Source organism: Hylobates moloch, unplaced genomic scaffold (assembly GCF_009828535.3).
Source record: "Hylobates moloch isolate HMO894 unplaced genomic scaffold, HMol_V3 SCAFFOLD_14, whole genome shotgun sequence".
In the NCBI taxonomy this organism is placed as follows: Eukaryota; Metazoa; Chordata; class Mammalia; order Primates; family Hylobatidae; genus Hylobates; species Hylobates moloch.
The window spans coordinates 31,740,519-31,752,770 of record NW_026652289.1 but is presented as its reverse complement, the minus strand read 5'-3'; the positions used below and the strand labels follow the sequence as shown (position 1 = coordinate 31,752,770).

Sequence of the window (12,252 nt, the reverse complement as noted above, 5' to 3'; positions counted from 1 at the left end):
TTGGTTTGAGGGAAATCTCTCAATGTCAAGTCTTTGTAAACCCTCCAATCTTAAGAAATTATAATCTTTTCAATTAGGGTCCTTTAACTTAAAGAGCTCCACAAAGTGAACAAGTTCTGGAACATAAATCGTGATTCACCGCCATCCTGAGGAAAGAGGAGGGGATGCATTAATAATTTCAAATAATTGAAGGGAATGCTCCCGAAGAAACAAGCTGTCCCCTCTTCTGCAATATCAACAGGTCCAGTTCCTTCATTTTCATAAGCAAACGTCAGCTTTGCCATCAACACATTTGCTACCAGGAGCAAAGAACTCTCACTTAATTGAAACAACAAAACGTTTGCAGAGCCCTTGCCAGAAAAAGCTCATTTTCAACGAACTGATATCCAACTCTTGCTCAAGCCCAGATAAGACAGCTGAAACTTGAGAGTGCCAAGTGAATCTTCCATCACTCTAGGTTTCTAAACGCTATTCCTACACTGAGTTAAATCACAGTTAAGTAATTCAGCTGGACCAATATTAGCTTAGCTAAGGAATGCCTTTGCTGGTTAGGACTTAACCCATTTACGTTGGAGGTTGCGATTTTTGTGTGTGGAAAAAAATCAGACCTTAGTGATGACCCTGAGCAGGATATAAATAACTCCCACAAGCTTAGCGTTCCAATAGTGGAACTCTAGGCATAAATGGGTTAATATCACAGTCTCCGTTTCTATTCAGTGTCGTTTTAAGAAAAACTACATAAAATACACTTCTGTACAAAACTGCATCTATAGCATGACTCTTGTCCTCGGTAAATACTCATAATATACGGGTAAGTTTAAAAAGCAGGCAACAGTATATACTTGTGATGTGGCTTACCAAGGGAACAAAAGTACATATACAAAAATAAAATAACGTGCAACTCCGCCCTCAAAGTATTCACCGTGGTTATTTTTGGATGGGAAAACCAGAAAGGATTTAATAGTCTTTTTTTTTGTTTTCTGAGACGGAGTCTGGCCCTGTCACCAAGGCTAGAGTGCAATGGTGTGATTTCACTGCAACCTCCGTCTCCCGGGTTCAAACGATTCTCCTGCCTCAGCCTCCCAAGTAGCTGGGATTACAGGCACCTGCCACCACGCCCAGCTAATTTTTGTACTTATAGTCAAGACAGGGTTTCACCATGTTGGTCAGGCTGGTCTCCAACTCCTGACCTTGTGATCCGCCCGCCTCAGCCTCCCAAAGTGCTGGGATTACAGGCAGAAGGCATCGCGCCCGGCCAATAGTCTTCTTTGTGTTTTCTAAATTTTCTAAGTTTTCTGCAACAGGTATATTTAGGGTTAGAAAAAAAGTTTTAACTGGGCAAAAGCTTTGAGGCTAACAAGCAACCAAAGAAATCAAAACATGTAACAACAGAGAATTTTTACTTTCGTAATAAAACATTATTTTATCCAACAAGAAAAACTGAAAGAAAAATGGAGTAAGACTGAGTCGTTTCGATTGTGATTTTTAAGCTTTAATAGTTATTCTACTATTTACCATTAAAAAGGTGGGGAGATTTTCTGTGAGTTCCCCAAAATCACTATTACGTGTGCTGTCTGATGGATACATGGCAGTAAGTTTGAAAGGACTCATGATAAAATCATCTTGGAAGTTAAAGAAGGGAGGATATGGGTTTTTCTCTGTGTAGAACTGATGGATAATAGGAATTAAGTGTATATACAGCTGTTCCTTAGTATCCAAGAGGCAATGATCCCAGGACCCCAAAATCCACAGATGCTGAAGTCCCTGATATAATATGGTGCAGTATTTGCTTAAACCTTCACATATCCTCCTGTATACTTTAAATCATCTCTAGATTACTTGTAATACCTAATACAGTGTAAATGTTATGTAAATAGTCGTTATACTATATTGTATTTATTTGTATTATTTGTATTATTGTGTTATTTTTTATTGTTTTTCCCCCCAAATATTTTCAATCCATGGATGGTGGAATCCACAGATGTAGCAGATAACAGGGCCAGCTGTATTTGCATTCTCCCCTGTTACAGAAGGGATTTACAACTTAACCAAAATGCATACAGGATGAGAAAAATCAGCAAGAAAAGGAGACCAAAGAAAAGTAAGAGTAGAAAACTCTTAAGCAACGAACAAAAGGCAAATCCTGGTGGGGGCTGCCCTGCCCGGGGCAAACCCTGACTCAGTGAGAGCACTCTCAGGAGTCACCACTTCAACTGCAAAGTGCTCATGTGCTGAGACCTACCTGCCGTCATGTGACCTATGGATTTGCTAGTGGTGGGCCCAAATTCAGCTACAAACTATTCAGCAGGCAGCCATGAGAAGTCATGAGACTGTGTCCTACTGTTCAGGGTTAAGTGTGGAAACTCTTTCAGATACTAAGGTCTGAGGGAAACTTCTCCCGAGGTCAATGATGGAGGCATCCTTACAGGAAGCACAGGGTGACGGAGCAGCAGTCCAAGTTCATCCTCCAAAAAGAGGCCACGGAAGCCACGACTGTGCTGCCAGTCAGAGCCACAGCCTCGAGAAAAGGCAGAGGTCTTTCAAGGCCACCAAGTGATGCCAGGGACCTCGCCTCGGCTGGAAGGAACCCCCCATGGCAGGGTGTTGCAAAGACTGTGCAATCCCTCATCTCCGTCTTCTGCCTTGGTCCCAAGAGCTCTGCAGCAAATGCATTCAGCTGCAGTTTCCCACTTCTGTGCATGTGGTTTCCGGGTATGTGGTTTCCTCTTTCAAAACCTTTAACTGTCTCATCGTGCACGTCCTTATGACCTGTCCAATCTCAAGTCCTTTTTGAAAGGAGGTGGGAAAATAGAACAGAGGTTGTGAATGGTGGGAAGATTATTTTAAAAGAAAAACCAAATTACACTCCTTACTGTCCATCCTGAAAAACAGACTTGAGGGGAAAGCAAGCAGTGAAGAGCCCTTTTTTCTTAATTAAGCTGTTGGCAGGGTGGATTACAGCTTCCCACTTCGACAATGGCCTGGGCACAAGCCCAGATGGCCTTCCAAGGTATTAAGAGCTACGAGAAGCCTGCCCTGTGAGCCCAGGTTCACAGCAAACAATGGGAACAGAAACCACAAATAGGCCACTTTTGAAACATAAGAATTAAAATTTGGAGTGTAAATGAGAGAAGACAAATTCTGATCTCATGAGACATTTCCAAAGCTTGAAAGTGTTGGAGAGCTACTTTATATAATTTGCATATCGCTGCTGTACCCTTAAAAGTATAAATATGCGACTAATTCTTAATGATCCACATGAACCAAAAATCAGCATTGTTTAACGCAAACAATTAAACCACCCTGAACTTATTCTGGCCAATCACTTTGCAAATCACCGTCTTCCTGGACTGAGGCACTGCCCTGTATGAAGCCCACCTAACCACGGTCACCAGCCACCCTAGCCCTACAGCCTCCACACTGGCTTTCCATCCCACACACGCGCCTCCCAGGTGATCACCCACATCACTTTTCCAGTCTCACGGACACTGCTAAGGCTGGACAAACAGTCATCGTGGATAAGGAGACCAGCCTTACACACACTTCAACCACTTTCAGACCCACTCTCAGTATGCATGGCTTGGCGACTTGAAAACCTGGACAAAACCTGCCGGTCAAGGACAACTTTGCAGTGCTTGGGCTAGATTTAACTGAAGGCCAGAAAACTTGATTCCAACGTTAGCTTCTGAGGCCACATTCTGTGTCTGGATCCGTGTGCTACTCTAAATTTTGCCCAATTATCTGCAGACACTACCATCAGAAACACACCAAGCAAAGTATAACAGCCTTTGCGCCTATGGTCCACCTAGAAAACCACAACTTCAATGGCCTCAACACCTACACTGTCAATAATCCTCAGGCTTCTGGTTCACAAGCACCAACTTGACACCAAATCAGAGTAGACGGTACCTTACTTTTAACCATCCAGAAAATGTACTTGTCTATAGAATAAATGCTGTAGCAGCCGGGCGCGGTGGCTCACGCCTGTAATCCCAGCACTTCGGGAGGCTGAGGCGGACGGGTCACGAGTTCAGGAGATTGAGACCATCCTGGCTAACACGGTGAAACCCCATCTCTACTAAAAATACAAAAAAAATTAGCTGGGTGTAGTGGCGGGCGGCTGTAGTCCCAGCTACTCGGGAGGCTGAGGCAAGAGAATGGCGTGAACCCGGGAGGCGGAGCTTGCAGTGAGCGGAGATCACACCACTGCACTCCAGCCTGGGCGACAAAGCGAGACTCCGTCTCAAAAAAAAAAAAAAACACAGAAAACAGAATAGATGCTGTAGCTATAAACGCTTCAGAGACGACACTGAATTCAGGTGAGAAGATAGACAGCTTGTATACTTGTAAACTGTAGCTAGCTTTTCTTGTTCCCCCAATGCCATCTGGAACCAGAAGCCAAAAAGGCATCAACAACAGGTGGAAGCACTGAGTATTTACATTAAGATACAAAAGCTGGGGCCCCTGCATTGAAAATGCTGCCAGCAGATTCTTCCTAGTATCACCTGGAAGCGTGAAGTTACAGTAACTGAGGAAAACAGTCGTTACACTAACCAAGTAAATGTGCGCTAAACTAATTCTGTCACTTCAGGACAGAATTAATGGTAACTGACTGAAACAAGAATGGGCTGCAGCTCTGTGCCTAGCGGACCTCCACACCAGCAGCCTAACGTGCTCAAAATGGAATGCGGTTTCTCTTAGAGCTGACATCTTTTTGTGGTTTTACTGTAGCTTTATTACAAAATAACTGCTTACTGTAGGAAAACTAGAATATATAGAAAAGTGCTAAGAAGAATATAAAAGATCATTTGGCATCACAGTGAGTACCTCCTTTTATGTTTCCTTTCCTATGCTACACGAACATACACTTTCGTTTTACTTTAAACACAAAGGGCTTTGTACTGGCCACACCATTTTACAGCTTACTTTCACTTAAGTATATTCTGAACCTCTCTTCATGTCAATAAAAGTATTTCAGCCACACCATTTTTAATTGTTAGAGATGCAGACCACAGTACGATGAATCAGTTAGTCAATTTTGGTCCTTATCTCCTAAAGCAGGACACCTAAGATACCTGAAATTTCCACTTCACATGTACACATTTAAGCACACCTTTAAAATTCCTCTGGAAAAAATTCTAGAGGAATTGCTAGACCTCAAGAGAGCTGTCTTTTAGACTTCTTGATAAATGCTACCCAAGTGTCCCTCAACAGGTACCGGTCCTGTCCAACTCTAGCTAGGTACCGGTACTTGACCAACTCTAGCCACCCTCTGCAGTAGCAATACCGCTGGGCTGATCTTCCAAAACACACATCCCATCAGGCTACTGTCCTGCTGAAATGTCACCAATAGATCTGGAGAGTAACCACATAGAGCGTGGGGCGCAGACCTTCCCTCCATGTCCCTGCCCACCACTCTACCACCCACAGCCTACACCCAGCCCCAAGGAGCTGGCCTTTCCCATCGTTCATTCACTAATTCCTGCCATATCATGTTGTAGAAAACCTGTAGTTGTCTCTGCCTCAAAAACACCTCTTCATCTTCCAAGACTCAGCTAGTGGGTAAAAAAAGGGTGGGAGTGTGGGTGAGGCATTTCTTGATCCATTCACCCACTGGGTGTAAGCCTCCTTCTTCTGTTCCCCCACAGTGATTAGTTCGGGCCCCTTGACAGCCTCATCAACCAATACCGTCACTCGTTTCCTTCTGAGACTATGAACTCTGCAGAGACTAGGGCCCTGTATTAGCAATCTACTGTTAATAAACAGCAGCTTAGTTCATGGACAGGGGAAAGTGAAGCTGCCGATGCAATGAAAACAGTCATGCACAACCCCCTACTGACAGCCATAGCTATCCCTGGAATATTCTGTTTGAGGGTATCAAGATCTTGAACCATGACATAAAAAACTACACTCATTTTCAGAGCCACATTGTTCCCTAGTCTCCTACAGGAAATTCATACTCTGAAACGACTTGGCGCTCCAAAAGTTCACTTACAGGTTGATTATTTGGATTTTATATGGAAAAGCCTTCCGTATAAATGTTTGCCAAGTTGAATTCTACCTAAGAAAGTGAGGACTGCCCTGAACTGTTTCAAGATAAACGTGGTTTACTCAGCTCAAGAAATAAGGAAACGAATTCAGATTTATAAGGTAGGAGGATCTCATTAAGGTTGGTAAAGGAACAGTCCGTCTTCATTTAAAGCATTAGGAAGAGATCATTAACTGATAACAGTATCTTGATATAAGATTCCTATATCTCAAGGTAATGCTTCTCAAACTTTCTTCCCACAGTCCCCTACAGACTGATGCTAATCTTTAATGGTGCCCTTGTTCAATCTTGGTGCACAGAAGGGAAACCATCCACCTCTTTCTTCTGACAACATAAAAAAGAACAAAACTATTCCCCATCTTCAGCCCAGAGAGGGTAAGAACCAAAACAAACAAAAGGTGTTGGATTAGCTCAAGGTTCTGGGCATAAAAATGGACGAATAAGCAAAATATGTGTGGCTTTTTCTTTTTATCAAAATGTTGATTAAAAAAAAATCTAAATAGCATAAAAACTCTCTCAGCAAGAAAAGGTAAGTGTAGCCAAGAAACGTTTGAAGCAGATGAATAACAAAGGGGAACTTGTCCACCGGATATTAAAATATTATTCAACCTCCAATAATTCCAATGGGTGGTACTGGCACAAGAATAGACAAAAAGATCAATGGAACGAAACACGAAGTCCAGAAACATACCCAAGAATTCTGAGCATGATGAAGATGGCATTTCAAATTGGTAGGGAAATGAGAACTTAGTCAACGGTACGTGGTGCTGCGACCACATACTATTTGGGGGAAAAAATAAAGTTGAGATGATTTCTACCCTTTCTAGAATTAGGAGGGAAATGTTATCTTTAAAAATCTCTCCAGGGCAGTAACTGTGAACCTGGGGTAGAGGAAACTAAAATCAGAAAGGGAAAGACATAGACTGAACTACATCAACATTTCCCTTCCATATATCACAGAACACAACTAAGAAGAAAACATTTAAATATGGTAAAAATATGAATTGCAGCTGGTAACACAAGACACAAGAAACCCAGAGGTTCTGACAAGCTGTCCTTAATTCCCATAATAAATGACTTCAGAGGAATCACAGTACCATTTTAAAGCAAAATTACCTAGAATACAAATTTGCAGATGAGTCAAAATAAATTATTTTATGTGTTAATTTACAGAACCCCAGCTACTCACCTCCTTTTCCTGCATAAACCCTCCAGTGGCTTTCTAATTCACTTAGAATGAAACTTTACAAGACTGGATACTAGCAAGCCCCTTCCTTTTCTTTTATTGGCCTTCTTGGTGTTCCTTTCCAAGCCGGTCCCTGCCTTGGGACTTCCCAGTGCTTCCTTGGCCCTGATGCTCATCAATGATATTCACACAACTGGCTCTTCATGATCAGATCTCAGTCCAAATGCCACTCTCTCCAAACTCTTCCCTAATCACCTAACACAGAGAGGACACACCTGCCCCGCCGCAACCCTGTTCTGTTTTCTCTACAGCACCCATGACTAGCAGAAACCCTCTTTTTAGCGCTGTCCCTCTGACTAAAGAACATGACAGCAAGCCGTGTATTGCAGTGTCCCCCAGGACTCAGGGTCGGGGCCCAGACGGGCCATGCATGCATATGCTTTACAAAGAAATGGATCCTAAGTAATGAATCAGGATGACTCCTATTAACAGCTACTGTGTCACTCAGGGCCTCCAAAGGTCAGCCCTGGCTGGTCTCTCACCTGCTACATTTTGAGTTTTGTCTCGCCTGCTTTGAAAAATCTGTTTCTTGTCTGCTATCAGCTGTCACTGCCGTGCTATATTTTGGTGGCCCCCATCCACCCCTCAAGCAGACGGCAGGTCTAGAAAGTAAAAATGTGTAATGATGGAGATGTTCTATCATCAAAGTGCAGTGCCTTTGGTATGGACGGGCGTATCTCCTTGGATTTTCAAAAGCTTTTTTAGCCCCTTTCTGGATCTCAGAGTTGTTGGAATGAAGAGGTTGCTAGCTACTAGTCCCTAGACCTAAATTCTGACATTTTCAGTATTCTACACCAAAGTATCATCTTACTGAAAGTGCTGGCATCTCCTTCATCTATAAGCCAAACATCAGTTGTTTGTTTTTCTTAAAAAACAAAACTAGAGTTTTCTTTAAGATAAAGAATGAATCTATCTTTCAGGAGAAATGTAAGGCTCAGCACATCGATTTCCAAACCTGAGTTCTGCTTTGTGCTAGAAGAGTCAAGCTTGCTTTTATACTGAACTGCGCATGGAATTTCCAACTTAAGAGCTCACTGCGGACTTTCGGCCTGGGCTGCAGAGCACAGTAAAACTGTAATCATATGTTATACCCTGTAACCTCCATCCCAATTGAGGCCTTCCCCAAAAGTTCCTTAACTTTTAGCCTTAAGGCTAAACTCGTCTTGTGCCAACTCCTGCAGTCAGTCTAAACACAGGGTTGGCAGGCGAGAGGCAAAGGACCCTAACAGGCAGGGCAGGTCCACCTCCAGGATCCACGCACTCTGACTTCTTAAGATCTGAGAGAGAAAAGGAAATTTATGTGAGAAAGCTGGAGTGACAAGTGACACTAGCTGGACACTATCTCCTGGTAGGCGTTTTCCTTTCTCAGAAAGGCAGAGGTGTCAAAATAAAGGGAGAACCTGGCCTGGGGGCAAACTTGTTTCTGCTTTCCCCTAACTACCTGAAAAAAATAAAAATAAATAAACAATGAGATTAAATCTTACATCCAGAAAAAGATGAGGGAAGAGATGTGGAAAGGAGGCCAAAAGTAAGAGCGTTAAGCTCGAGTTTGGGAAACATCTCCAAGTGTGAAACAGTAGCTCTAGTTTGCATTACATTTTCTTTTTCTTTTTTTTTTTTTTTTTTTTTTTTTGAGACGGAGTCTCGCTCTGCCCCCCAGGTTGGAGTGCAGTGGCGCAATCTCGGCTCACAGCAACCTCCGCCTCCTGGGTTTACACCATTCTCCTGCCTCAGCCTCCCAAGTAGCTGGGACTACAGGCGCCCGCCACCACGCCCGGCTATTTTTTTGTATTTTTAGTAGAGACGGAGTTTCACCGTGTTAGCCAGGATGGTCTCGATCTCCTGACCTCGTGATCCGCCCGCCTCAGCCTCCCAAACTGCTGGGATTACAGGCGTTAGCCACCGCGCCCGGCCTGAATTACATTTTGTGAGTATTGCTGGTGCATTAGGCCCCCCACTGATTTGAATATATTGATACCGTAACCATGAAAATGCATTTGTTCAGGGGGCATGGGGGAGATAAGGGAGTCACCTAATTTACTATTTGTACTAACTAGTTTGGTAACTGTCCCCAAAACTGTGATTTCACATGGTCTATCACCACACTAGAGTCATGTGGATTTACTTTCAACACCATGCTGTAAATAATTTATATGGCTCATCCTCGATTTCTGATGCGGCTGTTTCTCTGGTCAAAAAAAAAATCCCATAAAACCTCAGGTAATGCAAAGTAGATCTGGGTGAGAATCCTGATCTGCTGGTTCCCAAATCGCTGCATTAGTCTATGTATCTCTATCTATCTATCGATCAATCGATATTTTTTTATTTATTCATTTTTTTTGAGATGGAGTCTCGCTCTGTAGCCCAGGCTGGAGTGCAGTGGCATGATCTTGGCTCACTGCAACCTCCGCCTCCTGGGTTCAAGCGATTCTCCTGCCTCAGCCTCCTGACTGGCTGGGACTACAGGTGCACACCACCACGCCCGGCTAATTTTTGTGCTCTTGAGTACAGACGGGGTTTCACCATATTGGTCAGACTGGTGTCGAACTCCTGACCTCAGGCGATCCGCCCGCCTCGGCCTCCGAAAGTGCTAGGATTACAGGCGTGAGTCACAGCGCCCGGCCTGCATTAGTCTGTATTTACAATACCTGCATTCTAAACTTTTCAAGCCACTCAGGACCCTTCCTGGCGGAATGTGGGCTCTGGACTTAAGCAGGACCCTAAAGGAAATGTGCAGGAATGGGGATCAAGCTATTCAAGGGGCGGTCACTGAAGACCACTTTCACCTTTCTCAGTCCTTTTCTTTCTCCCTTAAAGGCAAGGGAAGACCATATATGCTTTTCCCCTCACAACATCTAGGGCCTGAAAAATCTGACCAAGACTGCATTTAAAAACTGAAGTGTAAAGGTATTGGTTATAAGAACAAACAGCAACCAGCTTAGCCTGGCTCAGCACTGGCTGCTCTGAAATTTCATTCCCAGACCATTGATGCTCTAAAACCATTCCCCACGTGGGTTTGCTCTGTGGCTGGATAAGACCCAAACTTTATCCATATAGTAAGTGTTTCTATACTTCACACATACAGGGTTTCCATCGAATCCCTTTATTGAGTCTACAACCCTCTCCAACTTCAAATTCACTCCAATACAAATCTGATTCTAACCATGCCAGCCATTCCAAAACCATCTCCCTTCTAAAGACTACATTGGCTAATCCCTTTGTTAAACCTGAACACGATTCCAGCTGCTTTTATGACTCATTTGGCCAACTAGAGCCTAGTTACTGGATAACATGCATACACCACCAAGCTGAACTAATTAACACCAGAATGCAGTTTTCCACTGAATCTACCAAGGGCCAAGAACTGCTTTTCCCCAAGGTTCTCTCTCTCTTTACTCAACAGACTGGTGTGGTCCAATGTGCTGCGGGCATTCTCTTTCATTTATAGGAGTGCCTCCAACTGCGAAATGTCAGAGTATGATGTGGAAAGGTTCTAGAACTAGATTAACGTACACGGGCTCTAGCTTTGCAAGGACAAAGGTGCACATTTTAGGGAATCCAATATCAGCCCCAACTGCCTCCACTATCAGGTACTGTGCTGAGTTCTCCAACATTATGAGGGAGACCCGATCTGTCGAGCCCTTTTAGCGAGAAGCTTCGATTTGTAAAGCTAAGTGCCTTAATCAAGGTGAGAGGCACACCCAGCGAGGCCACACTGGTCCATCTGACCCCAAAGGCCATGATCTCGAGCGCTGCGCTCACCATCCCGCCTCTGACCTTTTCTCCCTCGGCCCGGCATCTCCCGAGAGGCAACCCGATCCCACCGGAAGCCCGGGAAGGGCCTAGGAAGCGGGCGGAGGCGAGAGCCAGGAGAGGACCCGGGATGCCAGCCGCCGGGATGCCGGACGCAGGAGGCGGTGCCCGGGGAGCAGGGGCTCACCTGTAGGCGGCCACAGCGCGGGTCTGCAGGTATTTCTGGGCGGTCATGACTCCCACGAAGAGAAAGTTCCTGTCGCGCGGGCCGCCCTCCGGGTCCGAGCCGGGCGGCCACAGCTGCGCCCCGCGCGCATCGCCGCGCGCCCCGCCGGCCTGGGAAGCCGCCGCCTGCCCGGACCTGCAGCCCTCGGGGCTGGCGCGGCGCCGCGGGCCCGCTCGCTTCAGCTCGGAAGCTCGGGGCAGGACGAGCCGCGACGCCAGCACGAAGCCCAGGACGAGCCCGAGCAGCACGCTGAGCCAGGCGCGCCGACCCCGCGCGGCCATGCCTTGCCCCTCCGCCCGCCCGGCCGCAGCCTCCGCGCGCCCTCAGCCGCCACCCCCTACCCCGAGGTTCCCCGGCCGGCACCCCCCCCGGGCCCCCCCCCATCCGACCCCGCCTTCCCCCCGGCCTTTGTTCCACCCCCCCCCCCCCTGCTCTTTAAAGGGACCATCCGGGCCCCTGGCGGCGGCTGCGGCGTGAGGTGGCGGCGGCGGCGGCGGCCTCCTTCGACCGGGGCCGGGAACCCACGGCACCGATCCACCACTGGGGCCCCCCCCCCCCTCCCCGGCTGGTTCGGGCATTCGTGGCCGGCGCCGCCGCTGCACATCCTCCGGCTCAGCTCGCCATCGCCACAGGAGCCCCTCACGTCACGCACAGCGCGTTATGAGGCGGCCCCGCCGGCGGCGAACCGTGGCCCCTCTCGGGATCCGTCCGCGCCGCGCGATTGGCGCAAAAGTGAATGAGGGGCGGTTCACGTGGCCAAAGTTTGACCAGAAAAAAAAAGCCTTCCCGGGCGCCCCGCCCGCGCGGTCTGGGATCGGAGCTGGCGGGCGGAGGGGGCGTGGGCTCCGGCCCGTTATCCGCACCCAGCACCCGGCGCAAGGGCGTCCCCGCGAGGGCGGCCGGTTCCTGCACAGCGGCGCCGGCGCGCGAATCTCAGGAGCCGGCCTTGCGCTGGGGGCTTCTCGGCCTCCAGACTCC

At 46.8% G+C, this 12,252-nt stretch overlaps 1 protein-coding gene across 1 annotated transcript in view; it reads right to left on the bottom strand.

Moving 5' to 3' along the window:
• CHSY1 (chondroitin sulfate synthase 1) overlaps positions 1-11,597 on the bottom strand; it is a 72,793-nt gene extending 61,196 nt beyond the window's left edge. The window contains exon 1 of the mRNA XM_032175552.2: positions 11,236-11,597. Within this exon, the coding sequence (XP_032031443.1) occupies positions 11,236-11,555 (320 nt within the window). The 5' untranslated portion in view covers positions 11,556-11,597. The remainder of the gene's footprint in view (positions 1-11,235) is intronic.
• Between the last annotated feature and the right edge of the window lie 655 nt (positions 11,598-12,252).